Below are 23286 nucleotides of genomic sequence, written 5' to 3'. Positions count from 1 at the left end.
ACAAAGAAGATATGACTTGTCAAAGATAGGCCTACATTTGCTTCATCAGTTTAATTAACAATTTTGATAGGTTGTTTGTCCTTTGTAAGTGTGGTCTATAAATAAGACACAAGTAGTTGGCCGCATTCCTCTGTTACACATTGCATATTCTCCATATAATAGTGTAAGGCACCTACCTTGGGTAACACCCATACATGTGTGTTGCATGATTATTGGATGTTATTATTCCTTGCATTGTGCTATAGTAGCTAAGTGTTAAGGATTGTTGGGATGTTTAAAGGCCACATATGGACATGTGCCAAATATTGAATGAACTAGGTTGGGTAGGACTTGGTGGCATTAACAATTTGTAGCTTAAGGCAAAGTTATGGATAGACCTTAAGTGAAAAGAAGTAGTTTGGTTGTAGCAGGCACAGGTTGGCCAAGCCCCTACAACCGAGGTAAGGCAATGTCGCACAACCTCAATTGCCAAAATAAACTTGGGAAAAAATCAAGCTTGAAAAGAAATATTTGAGCAAAAACTACAAGTCTGTGATAAGTAGTTTCAAAGTGCAACAAACTTCAAAGGAGACCTTGGATATTCTAGTTGTCTTTACAACAAGTTTGGTCAAACTCTAATAAGGAGGTCAAGAACAACAACTTGCTAAGACGAATCCCATAGTGGATACTACACAAAGCATTGTTGCAGTTGTTGGAGGTGGCCTTAGCAGCCACATTCCATTTTGTATCACTGATCAAAGCCATGGTGGAGCTTGAGGCACTTGTAAAGGTTCCAATCTTAGTGAAAAGAAAGACAGGGGAGGAGTTATTTTGTTCGAAGATTGAAACTTTTGATTACAGTGAACCATCCTCTTCTCCACATTGATGTCGAGTTAGGAAATTTGTTGTCCAATGTAGGACACTAGTGCATGAGTGCCTTGAGAAACTTGTTGAGTTGGAGACAACTTGACAGTTTGAGTAAGAGGTGAAGACCTTTCCTTGTGTAGTAGCGACAAAGTGTCAAAGCACTGGACGTTTGCTTGGACAAGCAAGATAGTTCAATTCTATGTGGATGAATGGAGATGTTAAAAATGCAATGTTCTATATTAAATAAAATGAAACCCACTGGTCAGCTCTATGAAAGAGAGTCTGAACCAGGAGAGTTTGGCTCTGCAGAACGCTCTACATTGTTCATGTACATCACACATGATATAGTAGTCACAGATTTAGGGAAGTTAGAACCATAACCTAAAAAATAGAAACTAATTCCTATCCTGAGGTCTCGTGAACCAACTCACTATTCTAAGATATTCTCCATTATCTCTAACAAGAGACAATGAAGGAGTTGACCATGAAAACACACACATTCGACCTAGATGGTGCAACCAAGAAAGTAGACCAAGTTGACAAGGAACATGCCCACATATATGGGGACCTAGGACAAGGCAAAATGCTCCTTGGGCAATTTGAGGATGATTTCCAAGATGATCTATAGATTAGAGGATTGCTAGTTGAAGGTGACAAAAGTATTGGTGCAGGAATGCCTCCCTTAAGCAAGAGATATGGAAGTCTGTTGGTCAACTAATTTGACTTAAAGCGCTTTGGATAGAATATTGTAATATTTAAGGGCAGTGGTTATGATGGCCATTTTCCACCCTCTTCTTAACTGTTGAATAAGGGCACCAAGAAAAGGTGACATGTTCAATGAAGAAGGTAGAATGTTGGGTTGCAATATGTGACTTGACAATTGAAGGCAAAGGCAATGTGACTTTGCCTTGGTCTAGTAGAGTTGTACAAGTAAATTGAAGTGCAACAGGAAATGATCATTTTGGGCATGATAGTCAAGTTGGCCACTTCCCTAGTTCAAGGCATGGAGATTTCAATGTATAAAGGCATAACAAAATGGGTCAAGAGTATTGATGTAGGTAGGTTTGGATGATGAAACACTGGGAAACTTTGACAGTCTTCTTAATAATGGTTGGATTGCAAAGCAATGGGAAGTTACAAGATTATTGGCCTTAGATTGTCACAATGGCAGTAAGAGGCAGCAGCGGTGAGAGGCATTGTTGGCAATGGTTGGCAAAGACACTTGTCCAAAGGAAGAAACTAGATAGTGTATAGTTGCATGAATAGTGAGAAGCAATGAGTTGATTGCAAATGGATGCATGGGTATGGATAGCAAACTTAAGGAAAACAAGTTCTTGAGGACATTGTCAAGGATGACGATGACGCCTTTTAGTGGGGGAGGATATAAGACCCTCGCCTTGAGTGGTTTTGGTGCCTCGTTGCACAATCACCTTGTAGTCATTAACCGACATAAACAAACATGACATAAGGTTGATGCCCTGGATGACTTAGTTTGTGCCTTGGCCCATTGGGAAGGCACATCATGACAAGTTAGATGCCCCTACTCATAAAAGGTGCATCATAAACAATGGCAATTCACACTAATTGACCACACAAAGAGAAGCTTAGAAGAGAACTTCGTTGGAGAAGGAAAATAAGGTTGTCGCGAGATACCTTATTCATGGGCATCCACTTTGCATGACAAATAATAGTGGAATAGATAGCTTGATGACTTGGGTGCTTGGACATATACAAACCAACAAAGATAGGCAATCCACACTTGGGGGTTGTGACGAATGATCAAAGTGCTTTCGAGCACAAGTAACCGTGTACTGCAACCTGGGACGCACTCATTAGGTGTACACTATCAAGCACACATCCAATCTAAGTCACATGATTCAAGTCTGAGTTCAAGTTCAACAATGATTAGGTTTGATTCAAGTTCAAAATTTTTAATGAGGTTTGCCATTAGGTTTGTCTATATATATATAGTAAGAAATCAACATCAATAAACATAAAAAAAATGCTATCATGGACTCAAATTGCAAGGATAGATTACAAGCTTGAGTTGTGACATGAGTTATGAGTTTTGATGTACAAACTTGGTCAATGGCTATAAGGTTCAATGAGGTTCGTCAAGCCTCAAGTTTTTTGAGGTTTGTCAAATTTTGAACATCAAAGTTGAAGTTCGACGAAATTTATGACATAGCATCTAGTGGACAGACTTGGGTATGTTACTAGGCACACTAGGGTGCAGCAAAAACACATATTAATTTGGGTGTAGCCATGTAGACTCGAACAAATTGGGCACACTCATGTAGATTAGGAATCGGGATGACCAAGACAAGATGGGGTGAGTCAAACAAACACATTGGATGAACTTGGGATGACTTAGACAAAGTGCACTTGGATGATTTGAGGCACACTTGGGTAAACTTGGGTGCACTACTAGGCATACTTGTCGGACATGGACAGTCACCAAGGAAAGCAAGTTGACTATGTTGGTCCTTGGATCCACCTTAGAATTACTATTATGGTACATGGGTCCACCTTAGAATGACAAGGAGTGTAAGGACTTTTGAAATTTTTCCAAGTTCAAGTTTGGGCATAGTGGGACGAATTGCACTGCCCGAGTGAGATGAAGAAGAAAATGGGACCTATAAGAGACAAACCCCTGGTTGCTCTAAAGGTTGGATTGACAATACTTGTAGGTTATTTTTCCCTTGTGAAATTGCAATCTATAAATGAGCCGCAAGAGATTAGCCACACTCCTCTATTGTACGTTATAACATTCTTAATATAATAAAATTTAAGGCACCTACCTTGGATGTCGCCCATACATACATGTGTGTTGCATGATTGTTGGAAGTTATTGTTCCTCGCATTGCTTTTTGTTGGCTAAGTGTTGATGTTGATATTGGCTAAGTGTTAAGTATTGTTGGGATGTGTGCCTACTATTGAATGAACTAGGTGAGTAGGAGTTGGTTGCATTAACAATTTGTCGCTATGTTTGCTTGTAAGCGGGAGTGGGGAGCAACAATTTTCAAAAGCTTCTGGGTCAAGAGCGATTTTTATATAATATATGTTTTTATATATTTTGATGCATATATGTCAACAAAAGCATGTAGAATGATGAATTAGTTATAAAAAGCATAAAAACATGGATTAACCCATATAACATCAATCATCTAATAGTTATAATCTTCATCAACCACAAGTCCACAAGTTACAACATCTCGATTCTCATCAATCTTAAAGTTTCAATTTCAAAATTCAATCTAACATTTGTCATCATTAAAGTTGTACTTGTAACCATTACCAAGCTATAACAAAGAAAATCAAACATGAAATGAAATGCTTCAACTTTCACGAAGCATCATAATTCATAATTCATTAACAATGAGTTATAATTGCCAACTTCAAACTTTAAACTTAAATTGTCATATAATGTTTACAAAAAATACCATAATAAATATGAAAAAGTCAAAAGTTATAAAAAGTACTAGAAACTAGAAGAGATAAGTAAATATACTATCTACTAAAATTTCTTCTTGCCACAAGAAATTTCTAATTTCTTTTCTCCTGGTCTATGAGTAATGGGAGTCTCCTCTTGCATAGTGGGACGGGCACGCCAGAACCATGAGGCACATGACCTCCACGTGAGGTTGCAGATGGAGATGGCGGCAAAGATGGTGCAACTTGAGAAATGCTAGTGGATGATATTGTTCTATGCCTTAAAGGGATGTTTATGGCACCTGTGGCTGTGAATCCACTACCATGGGTGGATTGATATAGTTTTTGCTCTATGTGTGCTAGTGGTGTCATATTCACCCTTTGATCTTTTTGATTGGTATTGTGCTTCCTCCTCTTCCCTTATATATTTGTCTCTTTATTTTGTTGACACATTTGCACAGGCTTTGATTCCTATTTGCTTATTTCCATCCAATGCCATTTTCCCACATAGAGGCTTTATGGCACGGGTATATGAACATGTGTACGTAGATTTACAATGGCGGCATACAAATTTAGTGGTTCCACCCCCTTTCCCTCCTCAAAGCCTTCTAACATATTTCCACAAGGGTGTTTGGTCTACCATAGTTCTCTTTCCAACATCTTCACTCCCATTATCCTCCTCCTCTTCCTCTTGGACTCCTCCTCTTCACCAGGGCACCCTCCACCACTACCCACTTCATCTTCTTCTTTTGCTTCCAAACACCATCATCGTAGCAAAAAATGGAACCAACAAGATAAGGCTAAGCCATCTCACCATCATGTTTGTTGAATGAGGGAGGAATGGGAAAGAGTAGGAGAAGAGAAGAACACCCTGATTCTCGAATCATTCAACATATAAAAAACACAAATGTTACATGAAAAAAAAAGAATGGGATTAGAACCTACCTCTTTGGCTCTCCAACAATCTCCCTTTAATCTCCCAAAGGTTGCAAGCTCCAAAAATCTCCCACAAGCTCCGCAAGCTCAAACCCTCTCAATCTCTCCCTCACACATGAAATGATGTTATGAGGAGATTATCTTATTCTTCTTATCCAACATGGGAAGAAGTTGCCTCAGATTAGATTGGTATACACCCAACCTAATATACAAAGGATACATCAGCCAATAAATAGGCCCACCTGAGTAAGGAGCGAAAGTAGTATATAAAGAATATAATCACACTCAATTTGCACAACGATGTATTTGACACATGATATTAACTGATACTCTTTCCTTTGAGGTTTCTGTTTATTGTGCTATTTCTGGTAATTGAGTTAACTGAGTGGTAACAAAGCATTTAGACCTAGATCTAGGCCTACAAAACCCATGTCATGGTGCTGCCTCATTGTCTAGTGACACTCTACCAATTATAAGCATGGATTTCAATGCTCAAACAACTATTACCAATTATGTTATAATAGCTAGTATACATGACAATACTGGTTCTTCCATTATCTCTTTGGATAGATGACATTATCTCTACATCTTTTGTCCAAGAGGATATGTGTCCTACATTGATCTAGTGCAAGTTTGCTATGATCTCTTGCCCCTGTGACAACACAATGTTATCAAGGCCAAGCCAGTGACTGAACAGGTTTGACACCAAAAACCAAAACCAGAAACAAAACTAGCCAACCAAAAAATATATAAAATATTCAAAATTTCATCAAAACATTATATCTTCATGTACATCTATGTAAATCCAAACCATTAGACAGCCCCAAGGGTTAGCTCAATTGGTTGAATCATCCACCCACAGCATGTTGTTGACAGGTAGGTCATAGGTCATAGGTTAAAATCCAGTTGGGTACCTCAGGGTTATCAGCTGCTATTATATGCTCAACATCTTGACTTGATGGCCTTAAGGTCCAACACCAATATCTGTATCATGTGACAGTGGAAGCAGCTGCAAATCATCCAGGATAAGTCCATTCACAACAGAAGGGGGACATCCTTAAATAGATCAAAATTGGGTTATAGGGTAGTTGTAGGGTTTTCCTTTTGGCGGCTTTTTAAATTTTATTTTTGGTTTTTTGAGGGGAAAGAGGTAAAGCAAAACAAAATCAGTTAAACCAGTCAATTCTGATAGGTTTTATCATTTATCTAAAACCGACTAGTTTTATCTGGTTCAGAACGGTTCAGGAGCAGTTCAAACCAACCAGGCAATTCCAGTTTGGGAGAACAGTTCCAATTGGAGGCCTCCCAAAACTAGTCCAACCAACCAGATTTACCAGTTCCAGTTCGGTTCTGGCAACTTTTCTTTCTTTGGAGTCTGGACACTGTGATGATCTCTAGGTTTCTGGCCCATGTTCCACACAAGTTCTCTTGAAGGTGTACTGAATTAGATAAGTCATCCAATACCTTCATGGTCTCTTAGTTTAGACTTGAAGGAGGATCTTTCCAAATTTGTTGTCATCCCCCCCAAAAGATGGTAAAGACAATGGGATCCGTGATTAGAGAGGATGGCTTCACCGATCAGCTAGATAGGGCTAGTAGAAAAGTTATCGAAGGTTAAATCTCTCGTTTTTTACAATATGGCAATATCCAATCTCTGAAGGATTATATAATGCATCCTTCTAAATTTTCAACATTTGTTTGTTGATTACTATACAGTACTCTAAGTCATGCCCTTATGCATCCTCAGCCAGTAATCGATTCCAGTGATCTGAAGCAGCAATGTATGGAAGAATCTTATATTTGGAAACACTCCAATAAGTAAGTTATCCACCTCACTTCCTATTTCAGACTCCAAATCTATCTGAAACAGTGAATTCTCCATCTTCAACTATATTTACAATAAAATTATTGAAAATTAAGCTTAAAAGACAGTTTCGGTAGGTAAAATAACAGCAATACAAAAAATACTGAGATATTAGGAAATGCAACAACAATATAAGACATTAGAGAAGCAGAAATACATGCTCGAGGAAACATCACATTGAAGAAAACATCGTTCCTACTACTATCAGTTCAATAACTAAATTATATCAGGCATGCCTCCCATAATCTAAATCCTGGAACCTGCACAGGAATTAAATGAATACATACAATCAAAAAACAAGAGATTCGTACTGTTATTGAAGGGAAAAAACATAAGGAAGACAACAGTGAGAAAGAAGGGTAGGAACAGGAAGGAAAACAAATTGAAATGAGGGAAAATTTGTCCAGAAGTTAATGAAGAGAAGACATGAGAGCAGACTAAGCAAGCTGCTGGAGACAGGAGGAGAGAACCAAGCCTATTGCTGTGGGCTTTAGAAAACATAACCAGTTGGGGTGAGTAAAGCTAGCAAGTCAAAATTTGTAAAACAAAAAGTTTTGCAATGTTATAATAAATATAAAATAAGTCTATGTTAGAACTGTCCTCAGTCATAGCTCCAAAAAAAACAAAGATTCTGATGTGGTTAGCGGTGATGGATAGAATACCCACCTGGGACTTTTCACAAAAGAAAAACAATCATGGACCAGGTAGGTGCTACCTGTTGATTTGGGGTAGCATTGGATGTGCTCTAGCCACGAAATTTGGTGGAGAGGTTGGGGCACATGAGATCTCCAATACCCAGAAAGGGTTTGGGTAGATTCTAAATAGATCAGGAGATATTAAAATAATTAATATTTTTAATGGAGTCCCTAAGTCTAAACTTAGGGAAAATAAAATATTAATGTGTATTAATATGAAACTGTGTTAGTGGTCCAAAAGACATGGAACAAGCCAGATCTAATCTTAGCCGTTGATTAGGGACTTAATCTTAGCTGTTGATTAGGGACTTAATCTCGGTCGTTGATATGTCAACAAGAAAAGTATAAGAGGAGGCTTGAGGGTCACTTGGAGAATACACCAGAGTGATCAATCATTCTATTCTCTAGAGCGGGGTTTGCTAAGAGAGATAGAATCAGTGATCAGAGAGAAGCTGAGGGGCATTGAGTACAGAGAGACAGAGAGGCAAAGACAGTGCCGGAAGAGCAGCAGAGCAGCCAGAGAGAGTGACGCAGGAGCAGCCAGTGCTCACGCAGGGCCACGCAGAGGCAACTAAGTGCTACGCAGAGCACTAGAGAGGCCAGCATAGCTAACGCAGAGGGTCAGAGAGTTGACGCAGGGCAAGGCCTCCTGGGGCTGACGCAGGTCAAGATAGGCTGACGCAAGGCCAACGCTGGGCTAGGAGAGGCTAACGCAGTCCAGATTGGGCAGACGCTGGGGTTTCTGAGGCAGATTGGTGCTGAGTAGCTGACGGAAGGATTATCCGAGGTTATAGCCAGTAGATTTGTCAGAAACTGAGAGGTATTACTGCCAAGGAAATTCTCTGTTGGGTAGGCCAGTTTTGGCACCCAGATTGTACTCTGATATTCTTTAATAAGAAAACCCTCAGATAGCTGCACCGGTTTTCCCACATTGGGTTTTTCCGGGGACATTAGTCCAAAAATAATGGTGTCATATGGTATGTTTGTTTCTGTTTCTTTTAGTTGTTGATCTATAATATGTTGAGTATGCACTAATATTTATTTTCAGTATTTACATTGTAAATAACTTGTTAAGGAAAATAACAAGTAGGTATGAATAAATCAGATAGAGTGCATGGAGGGTTTCTAACTAAGTAAACTTAGAACTTCAACATGGTATCGAAGCGTGACTGCAGATCACAAGAGGACTAAAGGACATCAGCCGAGCGGAGCAATAGCAACAAAAAAACAGTTGTCCCGAAGTGACAGAAGTTGTTTCTAGCAGCACAGAAGCCAAGGAGAGTGACGCAGAGCCAGCCAAGGCTCACGCAGGGCCACGCAGAGGCAGCCGGGAGCTGTGCAGAGCCTCAGAGAAGCCAACGTTACTCACGTAGAGGGCCAGAGGGTTGACGCAAACCCATCCGGGGTGACGCATGGCCAACATCAGGCAAAGAGGGGCTGACACAGTCCACATATAGGCAGTTGCTGAGGTTTAGAAGGCTGTAGGAATATTGCAAAGTGGAGATGGTGAGGCACTGTAGTCAAAATAGTACCTGACAGAGCAGGGCCAGAGGAGTTGCTACCGAGGGTTTCTAACCGAGGAACCCAAAGCAGTGGTGCGGTTGCACAAGACGATTAGAGTAGGGGGCATCTCGACAAGCGACGGAAGGATTTCCACGAGGGAAATCAAGACTCAGAGGGAGTCCAAAAGAGAACTTCCAAACGGGAAGTAGAGACTCAAAGGAGTCGAACAGAGAACTTCCAAGAGAGAAGTAGAGGAGTATCATGGCACTACATGGAGTAAGAGACCAGGATAGACTAGACGGAGCATCGAACTTCGCAGTCTGGAAGGCCAGAATCTTATCCGTACATGACAGGAATCATGTCAAGAACTTCGCCTTGAAGGTAACAGATGTCCCAGTTGACCCAGTGATAATGACAGGTACGAGGAGGCGATGGCGAGGGCCAAGAGCATTATCCTTAATGGGGTCAAGGATCATGTAGTACCACACATAGTCGAGAAGGAAACGACATTTGAGATGTGGGGGGCTCTCAAGAAGTTGTACTAGCATATTTCTGTGCAGAGAAGAATGTTGCTTGAGAATCAGATGAGGTCGTATCAGAGGAAGAAGGGACAACTGATTGACACCTTCATCAGAGGACTGAATGAGATCTGAGACCAGTTCACTGCTATAGGGGCGACACCGGATCAGGAGCTAATGGTGAGGACAGCCCTAATTGTTGTCTCAGAAGACTAGGAAGTATTTGTCCAGAGCAATGTTGCATGAAGCGGGGACGAAACGGGGACATTTTTTGGAAGCGAGGATGCGGAAGCGTCATTTTCAAAATCTAGGAAGCAAAGCATCTGTGGAAGCGTCTGCTATATATATATATATATATATTTTATATTTTTTTGCATTTATATTCAAAATAAACATCTCAAATACCAAATTAGTTGTAGAAGACATGAAAACATGCATATTTTTGCATAAATCAAGATAGATATGGCATCCATGACTCCATTGTAGTTACTAGTATGTACATCAATGATTAATTATTCAAGCATCAACCATCTATATTCTAGCAATTACAAACATACATCAAATTTTTAAGCATATTATAAAACATAAAACATTTAAGCATATTATAAAACATAGAGCATATTATGATTTATCTAGCAAGTGAGCAACTGTCAACATTTGTCATGTCCATAATTCAAATAATAATGTTTACAAAATAGATCACTTGGTCACCACCAAGACAAAAAGGTTCAAATTCACAAGCCTACAAGTCTAATGATTAATCTATGACAAAAGTAGTAAATTGTGAATATATCTACTAATCTCTCCTCCTTCCACCACGAAGAGAACGTGGCGACAGGCCTCCATGTGGTGGCAATGAAGAAGATGGTGCCTGTGGGAGTTGTGGCACTGAAACTGATGAAGACGAACCCCTTGTTGTTGGTGTTGAACCATGGAACCTAGGAACCAAGGGACCAGATGGGCGTGTCATCTCAACTCGATCATCATCATCCTGGAATCGCTAATTGCATGCATGCTCCCAAATGGACCAGTGCTAAGCATATAGTTTCTCAATTATCTCCGTACAAAACGCGTTTGGAAAAAAACCGAAACGCGGATCGGGCCATAAGATTCTGAAATGGCAGGAACCGCATTTTTCAGCCAGATTCGCGTTTCGGTTTTTACGAAACACGTTTCGGAGGGGACGTTTCCTGCAACACTGGTCCAGAGTATACTGGGCAGAGGGACACTTCCACCTTGCGACGAGATGTGGGCAGCTCTTTGCCAGGAAGAGATCAGACGGCAGTCGAAGATAGGTAGTAGCAGCAAGGGGATCAAAGTCAAGCAAGAGCAGGAAGACGTGGCCCTAGCATCTGAGGGAAAGCAGGAAAAGCATAAGAAGAAGGATCTCTCCAAGATCAAGTGCTTCCACTATGGGGAGCTGTGTCATTATACAACCCAGTGTCCAAGGAAGAAGAGTAAGGGAGAGTCTTCTAAGACTAAGGCAGTGCCAGCACGAGCAGAGAAGGAAGTTCTGACAGACGATGATTGTGCCATGAGTGCACATGCACCACTTGAGCGGAAGTGGGGAGACATCAAGTTGTAGTCAGGCCGACTACAGGAGCAGGATCCTTGAGGTACCCAGCCTCTTGGATTAGACCTTGCTACGAGAGCTCCAAAGAGGAGTAGCAGGACTGACTGAGTCGGGTGGAGACGGATGGGGATGGAGCGACAGAGAGAGCTACAGTGCAGGAGTCCCGAGACAGCGCGAGGCTAGCAAGTTGTAGCAGTGCGAGAAGCACAGGAGTGTTGCACCAGTGCGGCATGGCACAGAGAGGTGTGCAACGGTGCGAGATGCAGGGAGTTGTTGCAATAGTGCAGAGGTCAGAGAGGGAGCACTTGTCAGCGGCAGAGGGAGCTTCAGCATTAGTGGGTGTCTCTAGCCCAACAGGGAAATCAGTTACTTACTTCTCAGTGACTGAATTGCAGTGTAGCGGTGGGCAGCACAATGCACAGGCACCGATGCCGAATGATCAGGATAATACTAAGTGAGGAGTATTGCTAGAGCACAATCCTCGCTAAGAGGGAGTGTTGATTTGGGGTAGCATCGGATGTGCTCTAGCCACGAAATTTGGTGGAGAGGTTGGGGCACATGAGATCTCCAATACCTAGAAAGGGTTTGGGCAGATTCTAAACAAATCAGGAGATATTAAAATAATTAATATTTTTAATGGAGTCCCTAAGTCTAAACTTAAGGAAAATAAAATATTAATGTGTATTAATATGACACTATGTTAGAATGGTCCAAAAGACATGGATCAAACCAGATCTAATCTTAGCCGTTGATTAGGGACTTAATCTCGGCCGTTGATATGTCAACAAGAAAAGTATAAGAGGAGGCTTGAGGGTCACTAGAGAATACACCAAAATGATCAGTCATTCTATTCTCTAGAACGGGGTTTGCTAAGAGAGATAGAATCAGTGATCAGAGAGCAGCTGAGGGGCATTGAGTACAGAGAGGCAGAGATAGTGCCGGGAGAGCAGCAAAGTAGCTTGAGAGAGTGATGCAGGAGCAGCCAGTGCTCACGCAGGGCCACGTAGAGGCAACTAAGTGCTGTGTAGAGCACCAGAGAGGCCAACGTCGCTGACGCAGAGGGTCAGAGAGCTGACGCAAGGCCTCATGGGGTTGACGCAGGGCCAATATTGGGATAGGAGAGGCTGACACAGTCCAGATTGGGCAGACGCTGGCATTTCTGGGGCAGATTGGTGCTGAGTAACTGCCAGAAGATTTATCCGAGGTTTCAGCGAGTAGATTTGTCAGAAATTGAGAGATATTACTAGCATGGAAATTCTCTGTTGGATAGGCCAATTTCGGCGCCCAGATTGTACTCTGATATTGCTTAATAAGAAAACACTCAGATAGCTGCACCGGTTTTCCCACATTGGGTTTTTCCGGGGACATTAGTCCAAAAATAATGGTGTCATATGATGTGTTTGTTTCTGTTTCTTTTAGTTGCTGATCTGTAATATGTTGAGCACGCACTAGTGTTTATTTTCAGTATTTACATAGTAAATAACTTGTTAAGGAAAATAACAAGTAGGTAGGAATAAATCAAATAAAGTGCATGGAGGGTTTCTAGCTAAGTAAACTTAGAAACTTCAACACTACCTTTGTAGAAATGAGGAGAAAACTGTATCACATATTTTCTCCAAGTGCCCATATTCACTTCAAATCTGGATTGATATTTATCATTGGCTTGATATTAACAGTTTTATGCTGCTCATATTTTGAGGGATTATCATTATGGCATAACAAATTAAAATCTGAGCTTGAAACATTTGCTGCAGTCCTATTTCTGACCGTGGGGTATTTGGTTGGCCCAAAATTTTAGCCCCTTCCAAGACGGGTTGTTTTAACAGTACAAGTCTCTAGGCAGGTCGCTGGAGTGGCACAACACTATATAACACAAGGGGCAACTATGAACTCTCAGACCATCAGCAAGCTTGTTTGGGACAAATCTTTCCCTTGTGGCTTTTTGACAGTGCATGTTAGGGAGATGATTCAATGTGGCTTTGGAGGAGTTCTGCTACTCCTTCAGGATGAACATCATTGGATTTCTGTGCTTGTGTAGGTAGCAGTACCAACAACAATAGCAGAACTTGCATTGCACTCCTTGTTAAAGTTGGCACTATCAAAGAATATAACAAATCATCATGTTTTTGGTGATTCATCTTTTGTTGTGAATTAGATGACGAGAATTCAGGTGGTTCGGACATATCTTACAGACTTTAGCTAGTCAACTCAAGGTAATTTCCAGAGAATTTAACCATATCACATTCTCATACATTTATAGAGAACATAAAAGGGGGGCAGATGCATTGTCGAAGATAGGGTTGACTCGGCCAGTGGGAATTTCATACATAATAGCACCATATTTCTATTTATGACTTAACTGTGATATAATTTCAAAACTGGAGTAGACTCCATGGATGACTGTCTCTGAAAGGTAATATGTGACTAGTAAAGAGCAGATTTGAGCTCCAATGGAGAAGCATTTCTGAGATCTCTATAGAGTATGAAAAATCATATAAGTTCCCACATTTTGCTTGTATGTTTACCTTTAACTCTGCTCTGCAGGTAACTAAAACTTGCCTATTTTGTAATGTGCAAAAGCACCTGAAGAATGCACATTTTGTTCTACTGTGAATAGAATGTGTGCTTTTTTTCTTGGAGAAAAAAAAACAACTATCCTCAGTAATGATTTGCAAGACAATAATATTTTGTTATATTGTGCAATCCTGAGAAGTATCAAGGTCTAATCTTTTAATAAAGAAAGGCTAAAGTTACAGAATGTTGTAGAAAAATTACGGAAGAAATACTTTTTTAAGAAGCTAGGACTGGTTGAATGGTGGGCACCGTATTCATGTTGAAGGGTATCACCACCTTGTATTGAAAGGAGGGAGTGAGTCCTGTGGTCTGAAGGTTTGATGACTTCTAATATGTAGTCCTCAGTTGTATTCTCTTGGGTGAATAATAGGCTCTGGAATTATGCTGCCTCTCTCTGATACAAGATGTCTTCTTGTAGTTGTTGTTTTGTCCGCAACTGTTTTGTGCTGTTGTGTTTACATTTCTAAGTCAATTCTATATTAAAAGGTCAACCACATGTTTTACACTAAGAGAGCCAATATTTGTGGCAAAAGAAAACATAAATAAGCCTTAACTCCCAGGGGTGCGACTCAATTGGCAATCACTGTGATATGAAGTCTTTGTGAAAATTTGAGGTTCGAGGTTAAAATCCCCTGATTTAACCAGCCCAGCCCAGTTGCTGAATCTTCTGGATACACAAAATAAAATAATAATAATATAAAGGTTTTAAAAAACCATAAAGAAGCCTTAAATTGAATAACTTGTACCAAAGTTCTAGCACCACCATAGGCACTGCAATAAAATTTGGTCCATCTCATTTCAGTATCAAAAATCATACTAACTAGTGAAGCATGAAAGAGATGAACAAGAAGAAACAGAAGAAGAAAAATGCAACGAAGTTGGTTTCAACTTACCAGTTTTATCTGCTGGTGATTTAAGCAAAGCACCTTGGGGAAGATCAATGCATGCATTTGCTTCAAGCTGAAGCTGGAGAGACTGCTTTTGTGCTTCATTTTTAAAGCTTACGTCTTCAGGAACAGACAGATCCTCAACAGACAGACAAGGTGGCTGTTCCAAAATGTCCGAGGCTGGGAATTCAGAAGATTTTTCCTCAGGCAGAACTGGATGGTCCTTTTGCAATTTATCAGGAACTGGAAAGGCACAAACTGAATCTTGCCCAGTAGAGACATAGCTCTGCTCCAATTTGGAAGAGACCACAGATTCCACATTCAAAGTGTCTAACTTTTTCTGATTTGGGGAAGTGTCAAACTCTTCAGTAAAGTCGATAGATGTGTCAAAAGATAAGCTTTCGCTAGAAACATAGTTCTGCTCCAATTTGGGATAGGCCTCAGATTCCACATTTAAAGCATGTAACTTTTTTGGATTTGATTTTGGCTTTTCAAACAGCTCAAACTCTTCAACAAAGTCAAGAGATATGTCAGAAGCCATGCTTTTGATAGCAGAGTCAGGACCTGGTGGAAGGATATCCTGAATGACTTCTTCACAAATTTTCCGCACATTTGTACCAACTACAGCGACTTGGTTTTCAACATACTTTGTTGTCTCCTGCAAAAATAGTAAATGTTAAAAAAGCTGTCACTTTCACCGTATTGTGTATTTAAATATTGACTTTCCAATAGTAAACCTAAAGACTGAAATAAACTACTGTATAACCTTTCGGAACCAGCAGACTCCTACTTAGATATATGGATTAGAAAGATGACACCATATAGGAAATCAAAAGAAATAGTCACAAAAATGGTAGTAACTAGATACTATACCAGCAATTTCTCTTCAAAAAAACTAATGAAAATCATAATATGCAGATCCTACTGATAAAATCGACATGTCCAAAATGACACGTAAATGTTAAGACTGAAGTCTAAGATTCTCACTTGTAGTAAAATAGAAGAATTTTGATCCACCTCCACACAGATGGCCTCAAACTTTTGGTACATCTGATCGATCCAAGATAATCCTTTTGATGTAACATCCACGTCAAATATTGCAAAACCTTTTGGCCCCATTTTGACTCTATTCTTTCACTGCAGTGCAAATAAATGTGAGCCTTAACTTGTCCATGCTTTTATCCTGTTCTGTGCACTAACTAACTAGAGACATAACTTAACAAGCTTACAAGTTCCTAGAGCGGAAGAATCCTCAAGAAATTAACTTAGATGACCATTAGCAGCACTAGATTATATATATGGAAATATTAACAAATACAAACAATCAAAATTAAGCATACAACCCATCAAAGGAGGGGAGGTAGAATAATACTTTGAAGAAGAATATCATAGTTGCAATAGATTCAGAACATACCAAGAAAAACAAACAGCTTTGATGTAAGAAACCTTGCCGTCATTCACAATCAATGTCAAGATTTTCATTCTTTTAAGCAGTGTATGGGCAACACACATTTCCTGCTCTGTCAACCACAAAATTAACAAGCAAAAATCTATCCCTTGTGAATACTAAGCTATAATGGTATTTCTTATTTTGTAAATCATAATTATGATAATACAGGTTAAGCTGTTCCTTTTAGCTTCAACACCTAAATAGCTACAGGTAAGCTGTTAAAACTTTGAAGTAATTGGCCTTCTCCTCTATAGGAGATATGTCTTATAAAACTGTTTAGTTCTCAGAATTATTCCTAATTGAAAATAAGGTGACGGTTATAGTAACCTTTTACCAGGCAGGTATATGCCGAATTGAAATAGTAATGCTAGTTTCATTTTCTATTCTCCGATGGTAATAAAAACGTAAAGTTTGAAAAAGCATGTTCGTAAAAGGCACAATTGGAACGTTTATTTAAAGAAACATGATGACAGAAGTACAGAGAAATGGCAGACAAATAGAAGGAATGCTTCAGATTCAGGCAAAAAAGGTTAAACTACATCAAATGTACACAAGCAACATGGAACTCGCTAGCGCACATTACAGAATTGAAATTAAAAACTAGATGGGATATTGGAAAATACACGTGCTCTCTTGTGGCAATAAGCATTGGTATGAAATCATTGTGCATGCCATCTGGGATACTATTACTATCATATTGAAGATATATAACAGCTCTTGTAAGTTGCGCAACAGAAATCTATGTTGAAAATGGGTCTGACATTAACCTTTGGAATGATGGAGAGTTGGCCAAGAACAATTGCATAATCCGAACACAGATTAAAAGCAAAGTAGCTAAAAAAAAGTTATGCACTAGTCCAGACTCTACATCGCCATTTAATGCTAGAAAACATTAGAGGTAATACACATAGTATTCTTTGTTCCTGCCCGAGAAACCAAATCATTCCAAACTGTATTTTTCTCATAAATTTCAATGAACCAATGTCATTACTAACAAAGAGCCCAGTAAAGGGGAAGAAAATTTTATAACAGAAAGCAAAAACTTCACGAACTAAATGAAAATTGATGAAGGAAGACATATCAATATAGAGTTAAAAAATGTCAGTTAGGTCTACCCCAAGTGGTTGTGGGATGGAGTATTATCCTCCCTACCCAGGTTTGGTTCTGTTAAGTAACATGTTGAGCTCTCAATGCATATATTATTATAATGGCTTCGAGCCCTGAGCCCTGTTGTTGACCGGACCTTGTGATCTGAAGAATCTAGGGTTTACCTTCCATCCTTAAAATGAAGAGAAGCACCCAAAGGTTTTATCGGGCATTGTAACATGGTAAAAGAAAAAGAAAAAAATAAGCTAAGAGAATACATAATATGAAATTATTAAATCCAGACAACACCTTTGTTCCACGGCAAAAATGTCATTGTTACAAGCCAGATTTTAATGGGTATTTCCACTTTTAACTGCACCTGCTGCGTTCTCATTTTGGCACGTTCCACAGGAATTCAGATGCATAGATTGGAATTTTTGCATGAATATTATCATTTATGCCCAAGGAACATTTTTAATTTTTTAACTATGAGATTCTAATTGCCTCAGGTTCCTTGCCCTGTTTAACTATGACTACCAATGATATAAGCATCAATAAAGGGCTCATAAGATTCAATGAGGATCACACAAAAAAAATTATGCTGCAACATGTGCTAGAAGACAGTTTTTCCACTCCCTTTTCCAATATCAACCAAGTTTTGAAGTCGTGGCTCCAATAGCTGTCAAATTCCTGTCAATATCCAGCCAGGAAAGTTCACCTTTTTTTTCATTCTCACTGAAAGTATTAAGAAAAGCATACACCGACACCACAAAAGGCAGTCTTTCTTTGGCTTGACATATTTTCAACCTTACTGGTGAACCAACTCCAGGTTGAAAGGAAATTGAATCCATTCATTGAAATTGAATCAGAAAACTATCGGTGTTCACATTACAATTTCTAATATTTATCAGCAAAATAGTTTATGGATAACTATCGTAAATTCTAATCAAACAGAACAAGCTTTCTGGCACTTGTGGATAATATATTTGTCTGATTAGTATCCGAGAACAAACTACAGTCAATAATAGGGGCTCCTGCATAACCGATTGTGCCCTTCGAAAGGGTAATCATCATCACCCTCATCTGCCACACATATATAACTAAGAAAAAAACTCACATACCCTATCAAATATCAGTACAGATAAGACCTTACTTCTCCACTATGCTAGCACCTGCAGAACCTCCTTGCTAAGAGCTTTTACCAGAACAATAATAAAAAATCTCAATTGGTGGGCAATTTAAAAGGAATATATGCCCCATATAGACCTTATATTTCATATTAAACCCAGTCATATGGAATCCAGAGAATCAGAAGTACTTGAGAACAAATAACTGAGGCATGGCCCCTGGACAAGGCATGAATTTGGCATCAGTGACCAGCAAATTCATAAGTTGGGCTCCGAGAGATGATCAATTTAACATAAAATCCTCCCTGCAATTTACAATACACGGACCATGCATCAAAAACAAGGAAGGCTTACCCAAGCAAAGAAAACCCAAATATCTTGTGCAGTACCCTGCGCCTTCGAGAGCATAGAAAGCAATAGACAATGATGAAGAAAGCCGGAGATTATTGTTAAAATATATAAGAATATACCAAAACACGATTGTCGAGGGATAAAGCAGCCGATAGAATACGATATGCCGAGAAAAGAATTCTCCCTAAAAATGAATAAAAATAAATTCTGGCTATATTATGCACGCCAAAAATAATGCCCGCCACCAACTACGTGCATAGGACGGAATTTAGGAATCCACGTATTTTTTGATTCACAGGCAGGAACCAACCGTATATACGTATGGAATACTCCGTTAGTTTTAAGAGCGGTGGCACTTGGAACCTTTATTAAAAGAAGGGGGCGGTTCACGCAACGTTAGAATGCCTTGTTTTGTTGTGTAGGGTTTAGATGGTTTGGAGGTAGTAGGGACCCATAAATAATAAGTTATTTGAAAGTGTGAGGATTCTTTTTTGGTAACTTGGTAGCAGGATTCTTTTTGGCTAACCAAGCATGACAAGGAATTTTTCAATTATTATTAATTTTAGGAAAAGAAAATTAAAAATATAAATTTTGGAGGATTTTTTTTTAAATGTTTTTTGTTTTTAATTGTCAATTTATTTAAAATGTTGGGAATTTGTCATTTATTTTTATTTGGAGTGGTTAAGTGAAATTATTGTTATTTTATCCACTTAGTTTGTAAATGATATATTGAGCTTATATCAAATCTATTATTATAATGAGTTTGATCCTTGTTGTTATACAACATTGAGCTCTAAAGAATATCTTATTCTTACTTATAGGTTGGAGAATAAGATTTTTGGCTACATAGAAAGAAAAAAAAAAAAAATTGAAATTTAATTAGAGTCCTAAATCAATGAGAGCTCTCACTTTAAACACCATTGGATTTCAACAATTCAAAAAAGTTTGTTACAAAATTAAATAGTGTATAAAATAATTATTTTATTATAAGAAAATTTGCAATTTGATTGATTCTTAGTTTTTCTTTAAATTTGATATTAAATGCACTAGGATAAATATGTTTGGGACAAGGGTGAAGTTTTGTTTCACCTATCATGGTGTTGTACAATTTCTTTATTGTGTGGTAATTTCTTTATGCATGGTGCTGGGCATATCTTTGTGTTTGCATGGCAATGTCAATGTAAGATCATCCTACACCATATCACAAGTTTAAAAAGGTGTAAGATCATCCCACACCATATCACAAGTTTAAAAAGGTGTAAGATCATCCTACACCATATCACAAGTTTAAAAAGGTGGAACTTCATGTAAGATCATCCTACACCATATCACAAGTTTAAAAAGGTGTAAGATCATCCTACACCATATCACAAGTTTAAAAAGGTGGAACTTCATATGCGCCTAACTATACTTATGCCCACTCATATTTAATTTGAGTTAAATATTCAAATTTTAAACCATGATGTTTGTCAAATCTTTGTGTTTCCCTGGCAAAGTCAATGTAAGATCATCGTACACCATGCCACAAGTTTAAATAGGTGGAACTTCATATTGCACCTACATATACTTATGTCCACTCATATTTTGGGTTAGATATTTAAATTTTAATCCACGATGCTTGTCAATGACAATGTAAGATCATCATACACCATGCCACAAGTTATGTTTAAAAGGGTGGAATTTCATATTGCATCTAACTATATTTATGTCCACCCATATTTAATTTGAGTTAGATATTCAAATTTAAGCCCATTTCCTCAATTTCAATGTTTAGTTACATATTTTGCATGACAAACGTTGAATATTGAATTCATGAATTTAAACAATTTCTGGATGAATATTTTTCTTATGAGTTTTGTGGCTAAATATCTTAAAAAACTAAGTCGTGTTTTTCTTTTTTTCTTTTTTATTTTGTCTTCCTTTTTATTTTTTTAATCTACCCGTTTTGATGAATGCTTAGAAGTTAAAGAGTCTCTAATAATGATTATTATATTACCTCATCTAGCTTCGTAAAAGGAATGTGGTCCCTTTCCTTATTCTAATTATTTGACTTATACCTTTTGTTTGTCCCTCTATGAGGCAATTGGTTGTGGAAACATACAATGAAGGTGGTTAATCTATATCACAATTCTGGGAAGCTGTGACAATATTGTTCATTGATGTTGCATGTTTAAATGCGTGTAAGTCTTTCTTTGGTGACTTAACTGGGATTTTGCCAATTGATCATTTCACTAGTTATGTTTATTATTCTTACATATTTTGGGTTGAGAAAAGTATCGTAAAACAAGGTTCCTTTAGAGCATTTATATTCACACAAAATTTGCATTAAAGGTTGTGTTCTTGTAATTTAACAATTGGGTCGATTTAAAATATTTACAATAAAAAATGGTATTGTCTAGTTGTTGGGTCCTTTGTTTTTTTGGAAAATATAGTGAACAGAAGTTTTGGAAGGCAAATGGTTAAAGTGGTCGAAACCAGGTCACCGGAAGTTTAAATGTGGCAAAAAATAAAACATTGGGACCTGCGCAACCAAAAAACAGGGAAGCACGCCCACAGAAGCAGAAAAATGGGACCAATTTTGAAGAAACCAACAAGAAAAAGGGAAAATGGCTCCACGATTTTGTCAAAGAGGACCAAATCTAGGCGGGATCAAGAAATCGTCGAGGAGTCCAGATCAAGTGAGTGAGCATATAAAGGAAAGCATGGAGGGACAAATTCAACATCTTTTCCACATAGACTGGGTCTGTGTGCTAGTTGTATTAGGTTTTGGGTGTCGCAGAACTTTGTGTCTACACAAGAGATCTAATATCTACACCGTAAATTTTGATGTAATGTTTTGGTTGAGAGAGTCTCGCAGATCTATATTATCAATGTTGTAATGGCTAGCAACTTAATAAAATGGAGTTTAGGAATTTATGTGTTGTTGCAGTTTGATGAATGTGTAGCCTCTTTTAAAAAATTATGTTTCTTTTATGTGAATGGTGTTTCGACATGTTCTGTGATAATGCATGTTTCATTTATAATATGGGTGCATAGATGTTAAATGGTTAATGGCACAAATGGCCTTATGGTATTAATCTAGGTCCCTTCATCTTTTATGTGGTTCTAGCTCGCGTCGAGTGAGACTCTCCTTTGCAAAAGGGAACGAAAATGTCAGCGAAAAGCTAGACTGTGATGACATCTTTTATTGGCAACTCAGGCTGAACCTCAGCCACTAGCATTTCAAAATTTTCCGCCAACAAACGGCTCTGTTGTCGGGACCCTAAGCTTAAAAGAGATTTAGATCATGGTATCTAGATTTTTTGGTAAAGGTATTCATAATTGGTGGAATGAGAAAGTTGATCACTTTATTTTGCAACAAGCTAAACTAAGACAAAAGAACCTAGACTCGGTTAGATAAGAAGTTTTGTACGTTGAACCTACTTGTGACCAATATGAAATCTTTTGGTGTGAGTTTCTTGAGAAGTTACAAGATTGGTTAAAACGATTTGAATCAAGGTAAAGGTTGGAGGTCGGCATGTAATTCGTAGATATTGGTCGACCACTAATCTGGCTGAACTCCATTGGTTGGATACAAATTTGACAAGGGTTGTTGATTTCCAGGTTAATGTGGCAATAGAAAGTTTTATCATTGAATTTGTAGTCGAAGATCATCAGTCCTTTTTTAGAGCTAAAGCAGTTTTCACGTTTGGGTTGCGGGGAAGATTGTTGAAAGAAATTCCCTCGTGGATCAAGGTATTGATGGTTGAAGAAAATCTGCTATTGTTCCAAGAAGATCGAATAGTCGCTTAAAACCCTGCGTTAGGGGTTGGACCTAGGGGGAGGAATGTTGTCCAGTTCAGGAAAATGAGGGGTTATTGCAATGGACCCATAAGAGTTGTGCAAGGCACAAGATTTTAGAGCATTGTGAAGGGCGAGAATAGTTGACGAGTGGCGAGAAAGGAAGTTGCGAGAGATTAGGTGTAGAAGGAGAGAGTTGCAAAGGATAGGAGAAGCAGTGATAGGTTCAACGTTGCGAAAGTATATCATGGATAGTCTCGAGTTGCGGAGAAGTGGAGAGCATGAGGAACCTTCGTCTAGCGAAGTAGGAGATGTCAACAACAGTTTTGAGGGGAGTTCAGTTGGGACTAGTATGCCCCACTCGAAGTCAGAAGGATTTCACACGCCCAAGCCACCTGTGCAGTCGATTACGATGTCAGGGGAGGATACTCCAGTAGATGATGACATGCACTTTCTGATGAGGAAATTGTTCTTTGAAGACGAGCCAAAGCCCATTAGCAACAACCCACAACATACCAATACAACTCTTCCTCTCCCTAACCTTCCCTTGGTATTGTATCAAAATCCTAATCAATTCCTTTCTAAGTTAACTAAGATTGTAAAGTTCTAGCAAATACATTTTAGATATAATGTTGGTAGTTCTAGTGGAGGAAGTAGTTCCAAT

At 38.7% G+C, this 23286-nt stretch overlaps 1 protein-coding gene across 1 annotated transcript in view; it reads right to left on the bottom strand.

Moving 5' to 3' along the window:
* The window catches only part of LOC149192722 (uncharacterized), a 57207-nt gene extending 38204 nt beyond the window's left edge, over positions 1-19003 (bottom strand). The window contains exons 1-3 of the mRNA XM_089404683.1: positions 18846-19003; positions 15816-15965; positions 14835-15486 (exon numbers count right to left, since the gene is read on the bottom strand). Coding sequence (XP_089260809.1) covers positions 14835-15486; positions 15816-15947 — 784 coding nt within the window. The 5' untranslated portion in view covers positions 15948-15965; positions 18846-19003. The remainder of the gene's footprint in view (positions 1-14834; positions 15487-15815; positions 15966-18845) is intronic.
* Positions 19004-23286: the final 4283 nt, after the last annotated feature.

Source organism: Pinus tabuliformis, chromosome 2_2, assembly GCF_031772625.1.
Source record: "Pinus tabuliformis cultivar Carrire ecotype Pingquan chromosome 2_2, CPIR1, whole genome shotgun sequence".
NCBI lineage: Eukaryota > Viridiplantae > Streptophyta > Pinopsida > Pinales > Pinaceae > Pinus > Pinus tabuliformis.
This window is presented reverse-complemented; position numbering and strand designations above follow the sequence as displayed.